Consider the following 25,083-nt stretch of genomic DNA (forward strand, 5'->3'; position numbering starts at 1 on the left):
CAAAAGGTTATTAGGAGATACGGCTCATTAGATGACAAAACAGAACAAAAATAGAAGTAAATATGTCACTCAAGTGAAAAAAAAAATGACATACTATTGTTGGTCTTTTCAAAAAGAGGAAACATATTCAATATCCATGCCCTCTTCTGGGCTCAAGATGGCATTTTTAGTAATTTAACCATGTAGAGAATAATCTTTGTTCATTCCATTCTCAGGTAAATTTGGGGGTGCCAGGTTTTCACTTGACTGCATAGGATAATGGTTTCTCAGATAAAGGCAGTCTACTGTAATAGATCACAGGATTTCAGAATTTAGAAGGCAATTTAGAGATTATAGATCACACACCAGAGTCTGGAGCAAGTGGGGTTTACTTTGTCAAAACCCCAGAGGTGATGAGTGACAGAGGGAACTCCATCAAAGACTAGACCTTGACCCAATGTTCTCTCGACAAGATGATAATCTTGTCTGTCTCCAAAAGCCTGCAGTAGGTTTACACTTCCTTTTTATCAGCAGATGAAGAGTAAAGTCAGGATGGCTCCAAGCGTCAAAGGAAACACACCCTAGAGTTAACTATTTTGCTCATGAGTCAGGAACTTTTTAGCAAGGTATCTCTTCAAAAGAATTCAGCCCTAAATCAGGTGGATATATTGAGTCTTCCTCTGAAATTCCTATTGCATTTTGAGCTCAACATTCAAATTCCTTGCACATTTTTTTAAATTTTGTTTTATTTTAACGTTTATTTATTTTTGAAACAGAGAGAGACAGAGCATGAACAGGGGAGGGGCAGAGAGAGAGGGAGACACAGAATCTGAAACAGGCTCCAGGCTCTGAGGTGTCAGCACAGAGCCCAACGCGGGGCTCAACCTCACGGACCATGAGATCATGACCTGAGCTGGAGTTGGACACTTAACAGACTGAGCCACCCAGGTGCCCTTCCTTACACATTTTTAAATTAAGTTAAAAATTTAGGCATGAGGTTAAAAGTAAGCTCCAACAGTGACTTACGCCCAAAAGCCAATTTACATATGTGTTTTGGATTTACAGAAAATTTCAAGAAGGTGTCTGATCTGCTGAGCTCCTTGGAGGGAACTTCAGGAAAGGTGAGATTAGGGATTATTTGGTCTCTTGAGGTGAACACAGAGCAGTCTTTGCCAAAAGCCAGCAGTGTGAGGACTTCTCTCACTACGTGCCAATGTGATGGAGATTTAGTACTGTAGGCAGTGAACTCATTTGACCTGATGCCTCAGTATATTAAAAAAAGATGGTTAACCCCAGAAAGAAAAAAAAAAAAAAAAGAGTAAACCTACAGCCATCTGTTTATTGTGCTCTTTATCTAAGATATTCAAAGCCCTCAGGCTTTTTTTTAAATCAATAACAAAAAAGTTAATAAGAAAATTCACAAAACTCTCCAGCATCTTAGAGTGCTATTTATTCTTTTGATCAATAAAATTAGAAGGATATACCAAATGAAAGTCAATTGCAAACTTATCCAAAACTGCTTATCCATCTCCTAGACTTTCCCATTTCCTTGCTCCTGGGCTGCCTGCCCACTGTTTATTATGATCAGTAAGTTGGCTAACCAAAGCAGAAAGAGGGAAGCTCAAATGACTTTGTTGTAGCTTTCTTACTGGCTCTAGTTTAACTCCAATAAAAAGTTAATGGATAGAGTATGGGGGAAAAGGGTTAAGACGTGAGGCTATAATACGAGGCGCCTGGGTGGCTCAGTCGGTTAAGTGTCTGACTTTGGCTCAGGTCATGATCTCACAGTTTGTGGGTTTGAGCCCCACACTGGCCTTTCTGCTGTCAGAGGGCCTGCTTCAGATCCTCGGTCTCCTTCTCTCTCTTCCCCTCTCTCACCTCCCCCCAACCCCCGTCTCTCAAAAATAAATAAACACAAAAAAAAATATTTTAAAAAAAGACTAGAGGCTAAAATAAAGAAATAATAATTCTGAATTATCCGTGACTTAGAACATCTTCCACGGTGTATGAATAATTGACATGTTGTTAAACTGGGTAGATTTTCTGGATGATAATCAAAACCCTGCTGGGTTTATTCTCCAGTAAACTCTACATAATTTTCCTTCTTGACCTCATATGTACGGAACTACCTATAGGCAACATTTATAAAGATTAATGAACAATTCGCATCTTCTATGGTGAGTGATTTCTCTCATCATAGACATTTATCTATTAATCTAGCATCTATTCATCTAACTATAGTCAATTTTCTATCTCTCTCTCAACCATCCATCCTCTGTAAAGCTGTATTTCACAGTGATTAAGATCTGGGGCTTTAGAAGAAGAAAAGTGATTTTGACTCCTACTCCTACTCTTACTAACTGTATGACTTTAACCAAGCTACTCAACCTCTCTGACAACCGGGTTTCCTCTACTGTTTGATGGGGATGATAGGAAATATCTACCACTTTAGGCAGCTTTGAGGATTAAATGAAATAATGCATGTGGAATCTAACATATAGTAAGAATCTAACTACATACAGTACAGAAGTACACAATCTAACATAGAGTAAGTGTTCAGCAAACAGGAGTTACGATGATAACAGAACTTTCCAGAACTCAGACCTTCAAAAATAGCAGAAGAGAAAGAAAAAACAACTTTGAATGCTTTCACGGCTCTGACTTCACAGTTCATCTACAATGGCACCTACATCATGACCGCACCTACATCATGGTCAATGAAATAGTGGAAAATTACCCATCTATTATTTCATGGGACGATCATCTGTGAAGGTCAAACATAAGCAGTCACCATCAGGCTCTGAGGAGAGAGACACTTTAGTAAACACGGTAACAGGTACGAAAGAGATGTGCAAAGTACTAACCCACAGGACACAGTGACTCACTATCTTTGGTGTTGGGCAACACTTTCAGAGAACAGACCACTGACCAGGGTCTGGAAGGATGAAAAGGAGCTCACCGCATAGGAAAGAATAAGGACATGCTTGGCCTCTGCTCTCAGTACTCCTGGCATGTGGCCGGCAAGACTCTCGCCATCAGCAGGGTCCTGGAGACAACAGCTGTCATGCTGCCGACTCTGAGCAGATGTGCGTGGCCCTGATTCTCACACTGCTAGAGATGACATCTGTACGTGTCACCTGAATCTAAACTGAAGAACCACAAGTGGAGACACTGCTCGAGAGAGGTGGTCCTGAGCTCTGGAAGAGTTCTGGAAGGTGATGAAATTGTTTAAGAAATCACGTCCAGAACACCAGTGAGGTGTTGTTTAATTGTAAAGATAGAACAATGCAGAAAAATCTTTAAGAAGTATAGGAGGGAGATACAAATACTAAAAATACACCAGTCGGGGGCACACAAAAATGTCAGAAAAGAGGTAACAGCTATCTGGAATACAGAGTCAAGAATTATTTTGAATTATTTCTATTTCATAGTTATTCTGTGAAAATGAAGTCAGTACTAGGAATCAACGGTGCTCAAGATATGGGGCCCCTATCGTTTTGAGTGTTCTTCCTGCGGTTCCCAGAGCATCCGCTCGGGCTACACACACGTGAAATGAAGCAGCAGGTGGGTGAATCCTGAAAGCCACAGGTCCTGTCTTTGTGGTGGGAGGGCTTTCCTAGCTGAGGGAAAGGAAAAGTGCCCGAGCCTAACTGGGGAAGAAAAAGGGGTCTCTAATACTCAGGGCTCCTGACACAGTGGGATTAAAGGCCGGCCAGCCAAGCTGTTGGCCACCAATCTATAAAGAGGACTAACTCGTCTTGGGAAGAGACCAGAAACACGGGGCCAGCTAACTCAGGTTTCCACATACAACTCTTTACATAACTGGTAGGATACCCTGGTTCTACTTCCCTTGAAGTAAACAGTCTTCTAGCGAAAATAAAGAGGGGAGGGGAAACCCCAAACAAAATACAAAACGCCTCCCTAGGTTTCATGTAGCTAAACTGACCAAATGTTCCTGCTTAACCAGGATTCCCAGGTTATGCCTTTTATTTCAGCCTATTAATAGCAACCCCTTCCTTCTCAAAATGTCCTCACTGGAACGGTAAGCTGTATGGTCACCATCTATTTAGTCTATAGAACAAGTTACTGTAACAAAAAGATGGAAACATATACTTTTTAGTAGAAAATTTGTTAAAAGATAATCAAATAGCACCAGCCAAGGAAACAGCCTTGTATTTCACAGAAGAATACCAATGTGGACCAAATGATAAAAGTAGAAAATGTACTCTTTTACAAATCCTAAGGGAAGCATTAAATCACACAAGACTTATCAAATGGAATGGAAGCCATTAAGTGAAGAGTTGATGGGGAACCAGAGATCACCCAGTGACAAAATAACACCACACAGATTGCTTTTGGTGGCAAAAGGAAAAATAGAACTTTATAAGGGAGGGCGTCAGCGCCCTAATACCGTGGGGAGCCTTAGCTGCGCCCATGATGGGCAAACAACATCTCTTAAAATGCAATTTACTCACAATTAGCTTGAATCGAATCAAGTCTTTAAATGTAATTTCCAGCTTACAGTAAATTCAAGAGACAACGGAGCAAGTTAATTCATACTACATAAGGCAATCAGGCTAATCTCTTCAACATGCCAGTGAAATGCATACAGGCCTCTACTAGATCACGAGAGCCTAAGGGACATATAAACCAACGCAACGTGTAGTCCTAAAACTGACCTACTCTATAGGACATCTTGGAAGAATTTGGGAAGTGGGACTGTGAACTCGGTATAATGACAAAAAGGACTGACGATTAATTTTAGGTGTAATACAGTATTATTTACTATGTGGGGAAACGTCCTATTTTTTTTTTAAAGAGATAGATCCTGAAATGTGGGTATGTAAGGATCTGTGATAATTTACTTTCTTACTTCTGCACACAAATATGGTTAAAAAAGAATTAGGTGTATGTGCATACACATAAACCCACATCTATCTATCTATCTATCTATCTATCTATCTATCTATCTATCTATGTACATAGTTCAGAAAATCAGCTTCTCCACATCGCCATTAGGGGAAAATAGAACTGTTTAAAGAATAATCATTTGAAGGAATTTAGATCAGCCTGCCCCAGCTGCCCCCACATGTCTGTCTGACTCCAGCATAAGGGATGTGTCCAAAGGCATGTTTCTATGGTTCACGCAGCCTATACGACAGGATTCTCAGACAGCGGCTTTCCCAAAATGACGGTGCTAACAGGAGGTTCAAGAAATGGTCTTAAATAGCTCTTTCCTTAAAATAGCAGATGTTGCCATGTCCTCTTATTGTACTAACTAACGGGCACCTGTCTAGAAATCCACAAATCTAAGCTAAGGAATGTCACCAGACACGTGTAGAGCCTTGTCTCAAGAATATATGTGCAGCAGCTGATACAGGTGTCCTCGGTGCACACAGGAATCACTCACAGGGTCTATTCCCAGAGCAGAGGCAAAATCATGTCCTAAGGGGGAACCCTGACCTTGGTAAGCACATAATCATTCGACACTGCTTCTCTGATGCCCTAATGGCAAGACCTCTCTGTAGGGAGAAAAGTTGCACATGGGTAAAGACTAGAACAGGTGAGAAGGGGGAGAGACGGGATTTATGATAAAAGTTAACAGATCGGGGTTAGATGCGATGAGAGACTGGAGGATTTATTAGTAAAAAGAACTTGGTAACGGGGGATTCATTCCTTACTAAGGGTCAGGAGAGGCATCACGGCAGCACAGTGAGAAGTGGAGAAGAGTGACAGGAGAACTCGAGAATGACAGATGAGGGTGGAGGGGAAGCAAGCAGATAGGAGGAGACATACTGAGCAGGAACAGGGAACAAGGGATAAAACACAACAGCACCATGGGGAGATAGATGAAATCTGAAATGGCAAAGCAAACATAAGGACAGAGGGGGCAGGAAGTAAGAGAAAGACAGCTGGTCAAAGGTTGAGGGGGCAGAATTTGGAAGAGACAAGAGCTGACTGCATCTCTCATCTCTGCACTCACAGAAACTTACACAGTAAAGGTTCCGGAGGGAGGGCGGGAGGGAGGAAGGACGAGGGGCGAAGGCAGGCAGGCAGGCAGCGAGTGGAAGAGAAGCGACAGAAGGGCAGTGAGATGAAGGTGTGGAAGAAGGAAAGAGAAAATAAGGAACGAGGAAAGCACACATTCCACAGGCACACCAGGGGATTAACACTAGTTAAAACACGACAGACATGGGGATCATGAGCCTTCTATGCCACGTTCTAGAATTACATAATGCAAATTTACCATAGGAATACAAGCACTGCTGTGACCAGGCCACATTTCTGTGGCTGACCTGAATCGTCACTGATCTTACGCAAATGCCTAGAATAAAAGTCGAAACGTGATCTACTATATTGAGAAAACAGAACCGATCAGCTCTTGGATCTTTCAGGCACCATGTGTGATGCCAACCAGCCTCTGGGGCTCCTCATTTTCCCCAGGGTCCTGCTCTCATCCAGTGGGTCACTTCATATGAACTGGCCTGAGGCTGTGGACTTTTTTCCATCCATTCTTCTGTCCGCCCGGAACCAACAGCAAGAAGCGAAGCCTGGGTTAACATAATTAATGTAGACAGAAATCTGGCTAAATACTACAAAAAGTCCATTTTTCAGGCGCCTGATTATCTAGATTGCTGACTACATTGATTACATTAATCCAACAATTGCCAGATCTTCACTTTCTTTCTGTTGGGAGAGATTTAATCTAGAGAACTAACAAATCTCTCTAGGATGCAAATCTCTCCCAGGACACGTGACTGTGATTGACAGCTCACCAAATAATTTTGGAATGCATGCAAAATTAGACTCACACGCAATTTTCATGCAAAGGCAAACCTGTCCATCAACATAACAGTGGTTCCCCGAGAGCAGTCAAGGTTCTGTGTCTGGAAACTAGAAACTAGGAAGTGTGATGTGTGAGAAGGCATAATCGAGAGTATTTGTTTGGGGTTTTTAATGTGTGTACGTGTTTTCTGGCACATGACAAAAGGATCAGAAATTTGTATGAAGAGTTATCATTACAGGATTTCAAATCACAATGGAGTATGTGTTTGAGTATTGCTGGTCTGCAATTTGGTGGAAGCAATGGGTGGGTAAATTCAGATTCCTTGAGTTTTCAGTTTGGTTTTCAAATGGAAAACAGTACAAGAAATACTCTCTCTGACTCACGATGCCAGTCTGTCCCTTAGAAGAGTCTAAATGTATGAGGTTGGCACAGGTTTAACATCTGTACTTCCTAACTGGAGTTTGAGGCAGATACCGAATACAAGTGCAAGAATACAGAAGTTATCACTGCAGAGCACACGAAACTAAAGAGAAAGATCCAAGGGGCCTCCTTGATGAATACTCACTATTTGGTAGAGTCAGACAACTGATATTCTCGTCGTCTATCATAGCATTCCTGGATTCCAGGATCATTCCATAAACTCTTTATTGCATCTACATATGGATTCTCAAAAGCAGACACCTTCTCCACATCGACTTCTCGAACCAATTGTGCATGAGCCTGTTGAAAACAAACAAATACAGCAGTTTTAATCTCTCTGTCACTGAAAACTGCCTTTGGTTTGCACGTCACACTGCGCACAACTGAGGTTTTCCTTCATGTGCTCATTTTCAACCTGGTTTATCAAAAAGCAATGCTTCATTTCTTTTTTCCTTACAGAGAATCCAGTCCCAAATCTTTCCGTCTACAGTAAACCTGGAGGCTACATAATGTTGATTAGAGGAAAACAGTGTTCAGCTTCCCATCAGAACAGTGAGGATGTCATGCTACACATATGATCATTTCTGGTGATTATCATAATCCTAAAGCAAAGAACAGGAATAATTATGCCCTCTGTATTTATAGTTCATTATAATCAAACACATAATACACTCAGCCCTTGAGTTTACGTCTTAGCATAAACTTAATCAGACTCTTCAGCTAATCAGGTTTAATTTCTATCATTCCCTTTCAAGATAGGATATAAAACCCCCAGAAGAACAATTATTATCAATGATTTAATGTGAAACACAGTAACCATTCCCCCTCCATTCCAACACACCTTGACTTCCAGAATCTTTATTTCATACATGCCTTATCAACATTATCAGATTGAGAATTCTATTCAACTTTTTAACAAGGAAAAAGGACTTTGTTATTTTCATTACAACATTTAGTAGGAAAAAGGTAAGGAGATTTTAAAAAGGTTTTTGAGGGGCGCCTGGGTGGCTCAGTCGGTTAGGCATCCTGACTTCAGCTCAGGTCATGATCTTGCTATTCGTAAGCTCCAGCTGTCAGCATAGAGCCCGGCTCGGATCCTCTGTCCCCCACCCCCCACCCCTGCTGCCAGACCCTCCTCCATTCTCTCTCTCTCTCTTCCAAAAATAAATAAAAGCATTTAAATTTTAAGAAAATGTTTTCAGTCAAAAATGACTAATGGCTTAGTCGATTGGGCTTCCAACTTCGGCTCAGGTCATGATCTCATGGTCCGTGAGTTCAAGCCCCGCATCAGGCTCTGTGCAGACAGCCCAGAGCCTGGAGGCTGCTTTGGATTCTGCGTCTCCCTCTCTCTGTCCCTCCCTGCTCACGCTCTCTCTCTTCTCTCTCTCAAAAATAAATAATAAAATCTTAACAAAAATAAAACAAAAAATGTTTTCAATAAGAGTGAAATCAAAATGTGGTACAGTCAACCCAGAATATACCACTGCCTAAAATCCCTGTCAAAATAAAAACACTGCTCACATCCATCCACATATATATATATATATATATAGTATATTCATTTAATTACATTATATCAATATATGTATGCAAATTATACATACATATAAATATAACTGTCTTGGAGACTGGAGGTAGGTAGCTGATAATACATTTACACTCTTACTTGGAGAAATACAAACTTTCAAACTAGGTTAGTGGATGGCTTATCATGATCACACGGTGACCTAATTATTCATTTCAAAGGGTTTTAAGCAGATGGAGCTTTAATACATTTTTTAAAAAATTAGTTTAATCCATGTGAGACCCTGTCTGGTTCCCCAACTTTACCCACCTTCCCTTGCAAGTGGGAAGGGTCCCATATCATTAGATTAATCTGGACTTAAGTAAGGTTTTAAGAAGCCTAAAATGACGAGACTGAAGAAATCACCTTTCTTGTTAGTTCTGTTCTGACCTTGACAGATCTAGTAACCGAGAAGTTCTAGCTCTGCTCTGGACCCCAGTCTTGGAAAAGAGATCCCTGTAGTTGCTTTTGTACCTAGTCCCTGTCCAGGCTATCTGTTCTGTTATCCCAGCAGCGAGCGATCTTGCCAGCCTGGAGTCCTGTTCCTCAGTTCTACTCCCGGCAAGCCTTCCTTAGTCACAGGTCCTGCCCAGCAAGTATGTCTCATACCTCTGCAGGGAGATCTACAGTCAGGTTTCAACCCTTGCCTCTGCCTGTGCTCACTGCAAGTTCAAACTCAGTGTCCGGAGATAGGACAATGATCACATCCTTGGTATAATCTTAAATTAGAACCCCTACAGCTACATGTGCATTACAGGGTTCTCTAGAGGATTCTGGGGATCTTGTGGGGCAGCTGGGTGCAGAAGCAGGGATCTACAACATGGCTTCCTGCTGGATATACTCTAAAGACAGGGTTTTCAATCTGACTCTACTTCTTCTTATGACCCTGGGTAAGTTACTTAACCTTTCCACATTTTATTTCTGGTGGGGAACATATACTGTCCCACCAGCCTCATGTTGTTTTGTGTTGTGTTCTAGTACTATAGCTCAGTGATTCTCAGAAGCTGGTCCGCACACCATCAGCGTTCTGTGGGAATTTGACAGAAATCCAAACCCTCTGATCCTCAAACCTTGTGAATCTGAAACTCTGGAAATGAGGCTCAACAATCTGTCTTAAGATTCTGATGCATGCAAAAGTTTGAGGGCCACTGCAGACTACAAAGCTCGCAGATGCTAGTTGTTCTGATCATAATTAATTGCCTTGCTGGCCAGGAATTGTTACGGGAAGCTAAAGAGAAGAGGCTCACAGAGGCAACAATCATTCCAAAGCAGATGTCACTGACAGATGTTCTTAAGGGCCAGAAAGCCAGGGAAATGACTCAATGGGCCGGATACAGGCAATAGGGAGTAATGGGAACTGTGGCACAAATATATTCCTTAATTAAAGAAGGCAGCTGCTCCTTAACTCCAACGAATTGTTGCCATTGGCAAGGTTGGTCCATTGTTGCCTGATCTTTCAATTCTTCAAGGAAGCCAAAAAAAAAAAAAAAATCTAGGCTTTTCTGTGAAATAGCCCTAATTTTAGGTCTTGGCAACACTATACAAGATAAATAAAACATATCTGTGACTGAGCTACATCAGGGGCCATTCAACTGCAACATATGTTCCAAAAGATGCTCTTCTGGGTGGCTCAGTTGGTTAAGCATTCCGACTTGAGCTCAGGTCATGATCTCACGGTTCACCAGTTCGAGCCCCACACTGGGCTCTGTGCTGACAGCTCAGAGCCTGGAACGTGCTTCGGATTCTGTGCCTCCCTCTCTCTATGCCCCTCCCCCACTTGCACGCTCTCTAACTCGCTCTCCCTCTCTCTCTCTCTCAAAAATAAATAAGCATTAAAAAAAAAAAGATGCTTTTTCATTGGCTTCCCTGATAAGCTTGACCACTAACACTGTCCTGCACAGAATCTAAAACACAGTAGCTGGTTACTGGTTAACACATGCTAATGAGTAGGTAATTTTCAGTATTTTTCTACAATAATATTTAGACAAACGTTTATATATCCATAGGGAGAAATGGTTGGGACCAAACTCTGAATGGGGTAAAAGCTACATGGTAACACAAGTTAGCATACGTACTATTTCTTCAATGCCCTTGATACTCACTATACTGGGCCAGTCTTGTCATTTGGAAGCATCTAGAGAAGTTAGCTTCTGCCAGAGAAAAGACCTTCAACACACCAGCCACTTTTCACTATTATGATTAAATGTTTACTGGACCCCAATGGAAAGCTAGGTAATAGAGCAATTAGAGAACCAGATGTAATTCTTTCAGGGAGTGGGGGGAAATGGTTCATACAGATGGCAGCCCAACAAAGCACAGGGTTATGTGCTCCAGGAGTAGGAACAAGAGGGAATATTTGCATGTCCGTCCTTAATTTCAGCTGACTGCCAGGGCATTAAAAAAAAAGACAACATTCTCAACAGTGTATAGTTGTGACTTTCCACAAGAGCCTGCTGCTGTAAAATGACACCGTTTTCTATTGCCAGACCTGTCATTTCTTATCTCAGGCTACCTCTGCTTGCTTCTACTCACCATTGGAATGCCTTCCCTCTTCCTCCCTTTAGCTCTTGTTCCAGGGCTGTATCCTATGCTGCCTCTCCCCCCGGAAGTTATTTCCATTTGCTTCGCCTCCAAAAAAGTTATCTTTGCATCCTTTGCACCACGGAACTTCTATATTTTGCTTTATGTCAATAGTTACGTTCTTGACTTATCCCCTTTCTAGACTATACAATGAGGGAACGGGCTGTAGCTTATTGACTCCAATTTCTTTGGGGGCCCATACAACAAATATGTGTCTAATTTAAGTGCACTTAAAAAATACACAGAAACACAATGCCAGGTGCTACAGGTCAAAGTCAGTTTCTCAAGGAAATCTATTACCCATTACTACTCTCATACAAGGGCACAATCCTCAGCAACACTTATCGGGGTGGCTGGTGCACATCTATTTGTGTGATATTTGTTAGTATCTTCCTCTCCGTTCACAGAAGAAGTTGCGAGATACGCACAACACTGCTCAGGACCTGGCAGAGTGCCTGTCACATGGGAGATGCTCAATACAAATTTACTGAATGAAGGATACAAGGAAGGAAGAGTAAAAACTGCACCATCTTGCAACCAGGACATCTACCTTCCAGTCCTGGCTTTACCCATAACGCTAACTGGCCATGACCCTTAGGAGAAAGCCCAGTTCTTTCTTTTAGAACTTAATTTTCCTTGTCTATAACATGATACCACTAGACCAAATCAAGGACTCATCCGGCCACAAGTAATATGATTACAAACATAGAGGACATGCATCTAGGATGCATACAGCACCTAGGAGCATGTCATACCATGTACTGAAACAACATTTCACTATTTCCAACCAGTGCCTCAGGAACAGAACACAGTAAGTCTGTACACGAGTAATGCTACATAAGGACTGAGCAAATAGAACTCACCACCGACAGAGGAGATCAAACGCCATGTCGGAGAGAAGACAGGATTTAGCTGTCAGGTGGAGATAAAGACACACGATGCTTCCAGGGAGGAGGAAGAAATGAACAAAGGCTCAGAGGACAAAATCAACATGGCACTCTCTCTTAACTGTGAAAACACCAGTCTAGTGAGGAAGTTTCATGCTGACTCTTAATTCAAACTAACCTCCCCCTCTGAGAAAGTTCCAATACTAGTCTCAACTATGAACCCTAACTCAGAAGTCAACGTGTACCATCTATGAAAGAATATCACTCTCAAAAAACACAGGTCACCACTTGGCTTTGACCCATATCAGAATCTCGAAGTCACCTTTACTGTCTCTTAGACTTCATTGTTTAATTCCACCCTTGCTGTTTGGGAAAATGACATCCAAATATAATCAACCGTAATTTGCATTTATGTAAGAACGTTCTCTGAAGTTCCGTAAGTTATTTAAAAGTATGACAGCATTTTACAAAATACACATAGAATCTTAAAACTGCTTCTATAAATGTCCCCAATGAAAGTAAATCCTCTCAATTTCCTTTGTAAAAAATATTCTGGATGCGTTAATAATATTCTTTTGCTATGTGAGAATAGGAACTCTATTTGTTTTCTTCTATTTGTCCAAATGTCCAATGTGAATAATAGTGAAAACCACAAGCAATCACACAAAATTAAATAATTATAAATGAAAAAGCCTAACTATGATGAAAAGGAAAGAATTCATTTCTAATAATATAAATAACAATTACGGAGGACTACTGCGCTCGTTTGGAACTCTGTACACAGTAAACAGGTATGAGTTCATCAAACAGAATGTAAAATACAATTCTATTTCATTTCAAGTTACAGTGGAACACACTGGAAATACTTAATGATGAATGCTCGCTTTCAGTGTTCTTAGCCAGCTGGTGGCCAGCCTTAGCGGAACTCTGTGAAGACGAAGTAGCTCCTCTTAGGAACTCTGGCAGAATTCTAGGGAAAGACCACATGGAAACCACAAGATGTGCCAATGTGGTAATGTCTTGTTTTCACGACTCGGTGGTCATAAAATTCAGGTAAATCTTGGACGTGTTGGTATTTCCATGGTGGCTTCGGCAAAGGGAAGGAGGAACTGAGTCCCCACCAACGTGGGTCTTGCCCTGCCCACAAAAGGCCAAGCCTTCGGATGACATAAAAAGGACCTTATAATCACTTTGGAAGGATTTTCAAAAACCCATTAACAGCTCGGGGGTGGCTTTAGGCTAGAATGTCGCACTTATTCCGGTTCCTACAAACCCAGAAGTAGAAAACCAAATGGTAACTTCCACATTTGTGGAAGCTCTCAGACACAACATTCAGCAGCTCATTAGGGCTGCTCTGTTTGAAAGGGCGCCCAACACAAGCAAAAAACCTCTGAATTAGAGTCTGAAACACTGTCAGAGTCTGTTTTAATTCTGAACCAAGGCTCAAATCATCTCATTTTTGTTTTTCCTTGGTGCGTATTTCCATTTTCACATTTGACTCTAAAAAACAAAACAAAACAAAACAAAACAAAACAAAACAAAAACCTGCAGACTCCTAAATAAAGTGTGGGGGGAAAACATCCCATGCTTTGTGTTTTATTTTCTTTTGTTCTAAGGAAGCACAGAGTAAAATAAGAGACTCTGGGATGAGATTGCTGTGTTGTGAGCCCACCTTCACCCTGCGTGAACAGATGAGACCCTGGGCACGCTATTTAACACTTTTAAACCTCTGGTTCCCAATCTGTCAAATGAGGGTAGAAATAGAACTTACCTTAGAAGGCTTAAGAGGCAGAATGCACCTAAAATACGTAAAGGCAGAGCCTAACACCTAAAGCTACCAGTTACGGAAAAAGCAAAAGAAAAGGAAAAATAGCACAGAACACATAAACCACGCTGCACGCACCTACTAGCTTCTGTGACGTTGGGCAAGTCACCCAAGCCTTACTTTGCTCATAATAATATTGAGGTCATAATAGTATTCTGGAGGTCATACTGAATCCTGGATCTCTGAGTCCTCAAACTGGTAAACACCTCTCAGCATAACATTTCCTACAGAAAACTTGGATGACAGCTATCATTTCTTAGACCACTTCACCTTCTCTGACTTCATCACAACTTAAAGAGCTGACCTTCATTAAGGTGCATTGCACACAGGCCACAGTTGTGGTGGATGAATCTTTTTATGGCCATTACCGCATAAATGACAAAGGACAGCAAAGTCACACGGAGCTCCTGCCGGCTGGGTTCACGTGGCAAATGACTCACTCCCACAGAAGAGCCTCTCCACACTTAGGATTCAACTGGTTGCTCAACAAAATTACAAGTTACTACATGATGCAAACTTGTTTTTTTTTTTTGTTTTTTTTTTTTTTGAGAGAAAGAGAAAGCTTGAGTGGGGGAGAGGCAGAGAGAGCAAGAGAGAGAATCTCACGCAGGCCCTGAGCTATCAGCATGGAGCCCAACGTGGGGTTTGATCCCACAAACCACGAGATCGTGACCCGAGCCGAAATCAAGAGTCGGACGCTCAACCGACTGGGCCACCCAGGTGCCCCTGTGACACAGCCTTTTGAGGTCCCTGACGAAGATTATACATCCTGTGTGCGGAATCCTTCAGAGCTAGGAATCTACTGATTTTCCTTTGCTAAGCACCCACATTCCTCTTCGCACCAGTATCATATGGAGACTACTGAATTTTTCACTGGAGTAATCCAGAGAACCAGAGTGGAAGGAGGAAGAATTTTAATTTTGAGACCAAACCAGACTTCAGTCTTAATTCTCACACACCAGCCCTGTGTCTTTAGGCCAGTCACTCATGCTTCCTGAATCTCAGTATTCCCATCTAGAAGATGGGAAAATAACTCATTGTAGGACTGTTAGGAAATGTCAAATGCCTAAAATATATATATATATATATATATATATATATATATATATATATATAATTACTGTGAAATATTGTGGTATCTCAAAATTACCATAAATAAATAATTGCCATCCGTAATTATTTCAACAAACATTTACCTATCATGTGTCAGGCAATGCACTGGACACTGACAAAGCAGAGAATCTGTGTGAAATAAAATGTCCCAAATAATAAAATACTAGATAAGAAAGTTTATTAGACTGTCACATATTATTCTACTTTCATTAAGACTTTACAAATTGATTCTCCCATTATTATTATTATTTAATGTTTATTTATTTTTGAGAAAGGGAGGGGGCAGAGAGACAGAGTGAGAGAGCGAGAGAGAATCTGAAGCAGGCTCTGTGCTGCCAGCAAAGAGCAGGATGTGGGGCTCGAACTCACAAACCGTGAGATCACGACCTGAGCCAAAGTCCGATGCTTAGCCGACTGGGCCCCCCTGGCCCCCCATTATCCCATTATTGAACTTGTTCTTTTATCACAGATTTTTATTTTTAGTCTCTATTACCGTGTTCACCAAGGCAATCAATGACTATAAGGCATGCTGCCTTTCCTAAAACACATTTGCTGGAAATGTATTTCTCCCTTTGATTTTGCTTCACTAATGGCTGTATCTGCCTATTCTAAAATACAATGAATTCCTTCTTGGTGGAGGAAATACTTCTTGTTTAAAATATTCTTTTTTCTTTTAAAGGACTCAATCTCTTTCTTGGCTCTACCACCATAAATTCTGTATAAATATTCTTCTGTTGAGTTCTCTGCTTATCATTTTCCTTTTTCATGTCTGTCTGCCATGTCCTAATTACCATTATCAATGACACTGTAGGTCAGATGCTTGATGCAGCATGACATAATATATATGAATCAGTCCAAAGAGAGTGTTGACTGATTAATTACATGGTTCCATTACAAAGAATTTTGCTCTCAGGTCTGTAAAATCTTAGGATGCATATTAAAATTGTGCACAGCTGAAATGTCACTTCATGATTATGATGGTAATGTCACAGTATGAATGTGACACACCTACACGTCACAAATACTGTGAAAGCCGGCTTATTTTCCAAGAGTTTGCATAAAGTAATAGTGATAAAGAAGAAATTAGAAAGGGAGATTCTTAAGATGTGCATATTTATAAAAAATAATGAGGTAAACTTTTCAGGCTGCTTTCAAAGAATATTCAAGGAGCATTAGGTACTTTGGGTTTTAATGGCTATTTGAAAAAAATGGGTTCTAAGATCAAAGGCAGATAACCGTGGAGAATGGGGGTTACAAAAAGTTAAACGGATGTCGGTACTGCAGAACTCAGAACTGTTAATAAGGTCATGGTGCCAGAAACCCACAAGCACAGGCCAGGGTTGGAGACACTACTGCACCTCCCAGACCTGCCTGGCCACGGTGGCTTCTCCCTTCTCAGGTCAGTTGATAGGACGCTGTTCTCAGGGATCACCTTCTGAGGAACTGCGTAGAGACTGCGACTTCCAACAGACAGGGGTTGATTTTATACAAGCGACACAACCAACAGATGGATTCTCCCCTATTCTGGCATAATAGGTAAATGCTTGCTTTAGGGATTCATAGCATCTTCATTTTTGAGATCACATTATGTCTGTGGCTCATTTCCTCATATAATGTCTCAGAAGAAACCTAATCATTTTAGCTCTTTGCAATGTCTGTGCTCCTACAATCTTATTAGCCAGAGGACTAAGCTGCTGCTGGCTTGGGATTTTATTTCGTTTCACAACAGGAGGAACAGATAAAGAAGCTTCCCCTGCTTGGCTTGGTAGAATTTCGAACAAAGCTGCAAAAAATTAAAAGAACAAGCTCCTTAATGAAGCATTCCCAGATGTTCCCGGCGATGCCAGAGTCCTTCCCAGCGGGTGTAATCTTTCTGGGACATTCCCTGTGAAACCTGCCCTTTATGGCTTCAGAAAGTGTGCTCAGAACCGAAAGCGAAAGGCTCCCAGTCCCAGGATCTTGGGCAAAGGAGGGAGTCTTTTAGAACACTTGTTTCAATACCTCTTCAACTCAGCAAGAAACTGTGCCAACACTTGGAATGGAAAAATGAACGGACAGCAGCATTGCCTCCGATGAAAGACAGTAATGACACATTATAACCTGAGTAGGAAGAAATAAGAGAAGTCACATCTCATTAGGTATTTGTGTGTGTGTGTGGGGGGGGGGGGTGACGGGGGCAGGTGTTAAATATTAAATTCTATAATTTGTCACTTTGATTAAGAACCCAAATTTCAGGGGCGCCAGGGTGGCTCAGTCGGTTGAGCATCCGACTCTTGATTTTGGCTCAGTTCATGATCTCGCAGTTGTAGGGTCAAGCTGCGCGCTAAGCGCAGAGCCTGTTTGGGATTCTCCCTCTCTCTCTCTCTGCCCTTCCCCCACTCATGGTCTCTCTGTCTCTCTCAAAAAGAAATACATAAACTAAAAACACCCACAAATTTCAGGAAGATTATGGATAAGAATTGTAAAAAGGTACTCGGACAAGTAGTGAGAAACTGGTCATCTTCCAGTGGGAAATAATGCTAGAGTTCACAGCCTACGCACTGACACTTTCAACTATGAAAAGGGCTACTGAAAGTAATGCTATATAGCTTTCAAATATTTTTTTATTGACCAACAAATCAGTTTGACTAACATTAGTATTATCAAAATGTTTTCAAATATAAAATTCTTTCTAAAAAATAAAACTTTCAAGTTTCCATGTAGATTAAAGTAAAAAAAAAGTGAGAAGGAATTTTCTTGGTACATTCATGTATTTCAGTCATGTTCTTGGCCATATTTGTTCTGACATCATGTCCCTGACATTTTTTCAGAAGATTATATTTTTTCAATATGGATATATTACATAATAAGCTATTTCATATCATTACCCACAATATTTTCCAAAATCGCACTAGCTGTTTCAGGTTAATAAATTTGAAATTGTTAACATTTTCAACGGGTCCTTCTCTATAGACCGTTTTTTATTTTGGAAATATTCTCTTTTTGCAGGGCTGAAATATCTGGTAAGCCCAGAACAAATTCTGCTACATGGAAGGTCCTGTTAACTCTTTTATTTTTCAACTCGAAACACATAAGTATTTCAGTTCCAATATTTCCATAGAGCTATCTTTTTGTATTAGTGTAGAATATTATCCTATCACAAATACTTTGGGAGACAAAAGTCATTCTTAATAGATTATCACAACTTGTTTGGACATAATTGACTTATTTGTGAGTCATAACTAATTCCAAACACATTCTGCTCCGTAGGCTTAATTTAATAAATGTTTTACCATGATACTGTGCTCCATCAACAACTATATTCATCTCCTTATCACTAAATACTTTTACTTTCAACAATTTTTAAAGAGGCAAAAGCATTCACGATATTATCCCAAATAATGCCAAGATATTTCACTTTATCAGAATGAATGTTCAAAAACTTCACGTTGCCTCCCTGAATTAAAGGGAGAAAAAAAAAAAATCAAACCATTAATTATTTGCAAAGATTTTCTTCTGCTGAGTTTCACAGAATAGTTCCTTTTTTCAATTTTTTTGTACATGCATAAGAAAACTTGGAATAAAAAAATGAGCTAAATTAACATGGATCACTTGATCTAAGTGAAAAGTCATGTTTCCCAGAGTAACATAAAAATGCATTTTCTGCAGCTGCCCATGCTAAAATGTCATTTTGGATACAATACTTTGAAAATAACAGCTGATTTTAGAAGTAGATGTTGATACTTTTTCAGCAGAAACGTGTGTTTTGAATTTTGTGTGGTTGATGACATCATGATGGCCACCATGGTAGATGCTAAATACTGATAAACAATTTTGTACAAGTTACAAATTATTGTTAACCCTCTTGAGAAACAAAAATTCAGTATTTAATTTTGTGTTAAACATACACTTTCGGTTTTTTTTAAGATTACGGCCAAAAAGATTTATTCTAAAAATAAAAGGATTATCCAACAATAAAACTAAGAGTAACAGATTTACACCAAACTATAAATGAGAAAGAAAGAAACAAACAAACATTGAAGCAAAAGCTTTCAGACCACCATGGCAAGAATGCTTGGCCTTAACTTCCCACATAGTTCAATTATATGGAATATAATTTCCCAATGACCCTGCTCACTGGAGGTCTGGTGTCCTCATGGCAGATAGACCAGCACATGGCATGATTAGCTAATAACAACCAACAGATGGTAAAGGCAACAGCACCCTCCAGACTGGACGGAGTTGGCTGTCCCCACTCATTCTTGTCCAAGCTTACTCCATATTAGCGCCGAGTGCCCACAGGCTGTCTTTGAAAGGGAGATGCAGTTACATTGCATCTGGAAGGATTTGGAACAAAGTTGGAACATCTTTCGGATTTAACCAAGTGTTAAAGTGAGAAATCTGTTCAACTGCATGAACAGAATCTGGAAATACAAAATGAAAATCTATCAAATCCATCCTGGTTTATTTTAATAATAAGAATGCTTACTTAAAAATCCTAAACTGCAGGGATGCTGGGCCAACAGGTGTAACCTTCAAGTATCTCAAGCAAACCAGGACTCTGGATCAGGCTATGCATGGAGAAGACTGAGGCCAGGGGAGTCAAGAAGATGAGAGGTAAGCTGATGGACTGCAGACGTACTTGTCTAGCACAATTTTTGTAAAGGGCTCAACATCTAAAATTGAGAAGCTTTGGGGCGCCTGGGTGGCGCAGTCGGTTAAGCGTCCGACTTCAGCCAGGTCACGATCTCGCGGTCCGTGAGTTCGAGCCCCGCGTCAGGCTCTGGGCTGATGGCTCAGAGCCTGGAGCCTGTTTCCGATTCTGTGTCTCCCTCTCTCTCTGCCCCTCCCCCGTTCATGCTCTGTCTCTCTCTGTCCCAAAAATAAATAAACATTGAAAAAAAAATTTAAAAAAAAATAAATAAATAAAATAAAATTGAGAAGCTTCCATTAAACAAACAAACAAACAAACAAACGGATTTCCTACTTCTCTTGATAAACTGGAAGAGACTGAACGACACTGAGCCCATCTTCCAAGAGGACAAGAAGCTATAAACAGATAGGCTACCATCTACTACTCACTACTGCCAACGATAATAGGAGAGCGCATAATTCTTCAGAAGAGTGAAGAATACCTTATGTCCGATAATGCCGAAGTTAATTATGTTGTGACAAAGAACAGACCTGGCTGTCTTCACATTACCTGTGTGACCCTGAAGTCATCTGACTTCGGTCCCATCCCCTTACCCCCTGCAGAGACTTGTGTGATGCTCCTTCTGCATATGATCAGGAGGCTTGTGCACTCTGCACAAGAGGAAACAAGAATTGCACTGAATCCAACTCCCACCAGTGGGCATTTACTCAGAGTCCTCATCAGGATCCATTAAAAATGTTGTGCACCTGGGCTCTTTCAGTGTCTTCCCCTTACCCGCCCCTTAATTTATTTCCTAGAGCTGAACTTTGAATGCTCTTGTTCTGAGTTCCAATCCACCCAGGTCTAACGGAGGGGACCAGGGCATGTGTTAGGAAAGGAATGGTAGTACAAGGTTTGGGTTATTAGGGCAGTCATGACCATCTCAAGGTATAATGTGCAGTGGCCAAGAGCCTGTGGCTTTGGGGGCAAACACTGAGCTTCTACCCTGTTCCCAGTGACTTGCTTTCGGGCCTGTCCAAGGCTCAATTTCCTTGGCCCTAAAGTGAGGATGTCATAACGTCATCACGATGCTGTCATAAGCTTAAGTGTAATACTCTTCATTAAACAGCAAAGTAACACGCACACACTAATGGTTCAGGAAACAGAAGCAACCTTTAGTTTGTACTTCCGGTACAATCCAAGGGGAATGATGGCAACATATCCTCAGTCCTTTTTTTTTGCACTCAGTGAAGTCTTTAGGAGGCTTCAAAATTTAGGAATCTGCTCCAAAGATTCAAAATAGCTTCTATGGTTCCTACCAACATGCTATATAGCACCGTCAGCTTTAAATCTTAAGGACATGCTGTTTTGTACTCTCACTTAAATAATGGATTATATACAATAACTATAGTGACCACTGGTGATTATTATACAGTTACAATTTTTTTCCAACTAAAGCATGTTGCCTTTAGTTAACATAAACAATTTGTTTTTCTCCACAGGTAAGCCTAAAACTCATACTGCATTCACCTCAGTGTGAGTTTTCAAAACAAGCAAAGACCACAACCTGACAAAAAAACCTTTTCGAAGACAGACACCCAAACAGACGTGCGTGAAGACTTTACCAAATAAGATATATCCAGATGCACTCTTCCCATTGAATTCTCGTAAGCTTCCCATGAAAAGCTAAAGTGGTCGGTGATGTAGCACGGGTCATTAAATAGAACCAAATCAAATCCATCTTAATGTAACTCAAAAGGTCTCTACGATTTGCATTGCTTTTTCAGGAAGATAAAAATGCATATTGCTTCTCTTATGTGTTCTTAGCTATATGTCTATTTTTGAAAAGCTCTCATGTAATTTCTAAGTTTAGGACCTACTTCCTCTTTTACTGTGCCGTCTGAGCGAGCGTCCGTCTCTGGTAACGTTTGGATCCTCACTCCAAAGAACCTATTTAGACAGACTCTCACAAGGAAGATAACCTTCCCCGAACCTCTTCTGTCCTTGTGGAGGGTAGAAGATGACCACCCTCCTCCAGTCTACAGCTTCTGGGGCACCACGCACGTAGATTTTAAGTATTTTAAAATCCCCTTTACTTGGTGGTAGGAACAAGCAACCTTTCTAGAGTTTCAACATCTTTGGTTAAAAAAAGTCTCTTGCTAGGAAAAGGAGTTAAAGGAAGAGGTTCATTTCTTTTAGCCTAAGGCAGAAGACTGCTGGGAGAGAAAACAAAAAGGAGGAGCAGTAAAAGGGGTTGGCACGGTGAAAGAAGTTTAAACAGTGGTGCACATACAGACAGAATCATTTATCAATCAATCAAAATCATTTATCTGGGTTAACGATCAGGTAATTGATCTTTTTATTTTCCACTCATTACTATCAGATTTAAGAAGGACAGATGAGATTATACAGAAATAAAAAAAAAATTGGGTGTGAAGGGGAAACTTCAAGCAATATATTCAACATTTCAAAGAGAAACATCCTCAAGTGTGCAGCCAGTGAACGTAGTGCTCGAGTCTTGATGTTTAGGAGGAAATCATTAGTCACCCCTAGCAGCAGCCCTTAAGTAAAAAGCTAACGTACAGATCTGGTGAAGAAAGGATATGTTGTGGGGTCTCAGTCTTCCACGAGCCCTATTCATCTTCTCATTTAAGCCTTTCCTAACGATTATCTTCTCGGGGCATTTACAGACTTCATACAACATTCATGGGACACCAAGCTCTCTACCTGCCTGGCACTTCTTTTGAACTGTTCCACGTTTGTGCACATAGAATTTCCAGAAATGCTGCAAAGGACTTTAGGACAGGAACTGTCTACTATTTCTCACATCCTAGCATGATCCTAGGGCCAGTCAATATGTATTCCGCCAGTGGAACGGAACTGTCTTCATTCTGGTATATCTGTCCAGAAATACAATCTGATAAGACTGAGGATAAGAAGAAATAATGACCAGTACTGGACAGAGAAAGCAGTCCTGCCCAGGACATTGGGAGGTCTGGCTGGGCCTCTGGTATGATCTTGGACTCTTAGCCTGTACAGAAGTGTTGACTTCTGTAACTAAGCTCTTGGATTCGAGAATGGTAGAGATGCCTTGCTCTTATGATTACACATTCAGACCTAAGCTGGGTGAAATTAAAATATTTACCCAGTGGTATGGCCTGGGTCACTGGTCAAACAGAAAAGAGCTGGACTCTGAACTTCCCTTGGCATGTCTCATAACACCCTTTTGGCTGATGGATCACAAAGGGGCCAAAAGCGTCCCAGAGTAGGACCAGGGCTGCTGGGGTCACTCAGAGAACTCAGGGCAGCAGTTATAACATAATTTAAAAGATTTTAACACTGGTACAGTGTTATCAATGGGTAAGGGCTGAATACCAGCTCAGCCTATAAGTAAGAGCTTTGAGTCATAAATATATTAATTTTACTCCAAAAGTTATTCTCATCTGATAGTGCAGGATGGCTTACAGAACTGACAAAAAAGACACAAACACAGAAATTACCACCAATTCTATCAGTAACGTATTTTTTTTATTCCACTCCCGCCCATACCTCCAACTCAACCTTTTTTGAAGTAACTATTCTATGTAACTCCTGGCTTCTCCACAATAACATTAGTTCATTTTGCAATGAAGAGTCCAAACCATATTATGTTCCTTGCTTTGTTCAATAAATAAAGCATAAAGGCCAAGAACAGACCTGACTACGGCCTTGGTTTTACGGAATTAGGAAAGTGTTATTTTTTGTTCACAGTAAAATTCCCTGTGACATGCGACAGCAATGACACTCCCATCGAGAAGCTTGCGGCCCCTCTGGACTCAGATGCAGCTTGTGGCATGCCAGCAGCCTTAAGAGCCCAGGAGGATGTAAAAGAGACCAGTGGGGAGGGCTGACATAATCCTTCTACTTAGCACTTGGCTGAACATTAGAATCACCTGTGGAGCTTAAAAAAACTCTCAAGTCTAGGTCCCACCCTTGGAGATTCTGATTTAATTGGCCTGGGATGTGGCCAAGGTTTTTAAATTCTCCGTTGAATGCATGTTGAATGCATAGCCAGAGTTGAGAATGGTGGAAATGATGCTCTCCAAGGTAGGGGCACATAACCATCCATGGAGGGGGGCAGAAAGAAACTTTGAAAGCTCATGTGTTACATCTTAAAAAAAAGAGAGAGAGAGAATTTTACTGTATTTAATGTATGGAATAACAATGGCACCTGCACCTATCAGATAGATAGCCACATGTGGTGACCAGGAGTCCTGAGGGGCCCCCACTCTGTTAGGTGTTGCAAAATATCTCCATTAATGTGTCTCCAGATAGGTAACTTACAGATTCTATTACCTTAAAGATTAGAATCCTGACAACACTTTATAATGAGACGGGGGATAATCAGAAACATTTTGAGCCACGAGAGGTTTCCTAATTATGTGATGGCAAACTACTTAGAAAACTGTCAAACTTAAAGATGAGCTGCACATTTTTCTTTTACAGAATGACAAGCGTTCCAAATAGGCTGACCTTTCTTTTGTCAGGACCAGGGGCTGAAGCAGCAGCCTATTTGGCTGACACTTTTATAAAAATAAATATATTTAATCTCTCTCTTCAAGGCCAAAGAGCATTTTAACAACGAATGAGAGAGAAATTGCCAGGAAATGTGTGCTGTGGAAAGTGCATTTCGAAAATGGGTATTTGGAAATGTTTTCATCATGATGGGATTGTGCTGTCAGCACCAATGTAAGATGTGACACTAGAGAAAGACCGTTATGCATAAGCTTGAAAAAGTTGGGAAAAAATATATCAGAGATAAGAGTTTAGGTGAGGTTTTAAACTCATTTGTTAAAAATGAATCATGTAAACTTAACACCTTTGGATTAGTTTGAAAGAACAGCTGACTGATGCCAGCAAAGATGGAAATTTACTAGCAAAGTTTCAATAAGAAACTTCTGTATAGGTGGTCCGTGGGATCGAAATGAGCATGATGATTTAGCAGATACAACCCATGACACAGTTCCATTTACAGCCACATAGCTCGTGAGAGATATTAAAATTAAGTAATGAATGAAACTGTATTTAGAACCAGACTACCCAGTCACTGTCACACAGAACCAATCAAATTTAAAAAAATCAGGGGCGCCTGGGTGGCGCAGTCGGTTAAGCGTCCGACTTCAGCCAGGTCGCGATCTCGCGGTCCGTGAGTTCGAGCCCCGCGTCAGGCTCTGGGCTGATGGCTCAGAGCCTGGAGCCTGTTTCCGATTCTGTGTCTCCCTCTCTCTCTGCCCCTCCCCCGTTCATGCTCTGTCTCTCTCTGTCCCAAAAATAAAT

General features: G+C 40.9%; 1 protein-coding gene across 2 annotated transcripts in view; it reads right to left on the minus strand.

Annotated features, from left to right (window-relative positions):
• LOC115499941 (guanine nucleotide-binding protein G(q) subunit alpha) overlaps positions 1 to 25,083 on the minus strand; it is a 316,581-nt gene that overhangs the window by 94,832 nt on the left and 196,666 nt on the right. For both annotated transcript variants that reach the window (XM_030294228.1, XM_030294227.1), the window contains exon 3: positions 7,332 to 7,486. In XM_030294228.1, coding sequence (XP_030150088.1) covers positions 7,332 to 7,486 — 155 coding nt within the window. The remainder of the gene's footprint in view (positions 1 to 7,331; positions 7,487 to 25,083) is intronic.

This window comes from Lynx canadensis, chromosome D4 (genome assembly GCF_007474595.2).
Source record: "Lynx canadensis isolate LIC74 chromosome D4, mLynCan4.pri.v2, whole genome shotgun sequence".
Lineage (NCBI taxonomy): Eukaryota > Metazoa > Chordata > Mammalia > Carnivora > Felidae > Lynx > Lynx canadensis.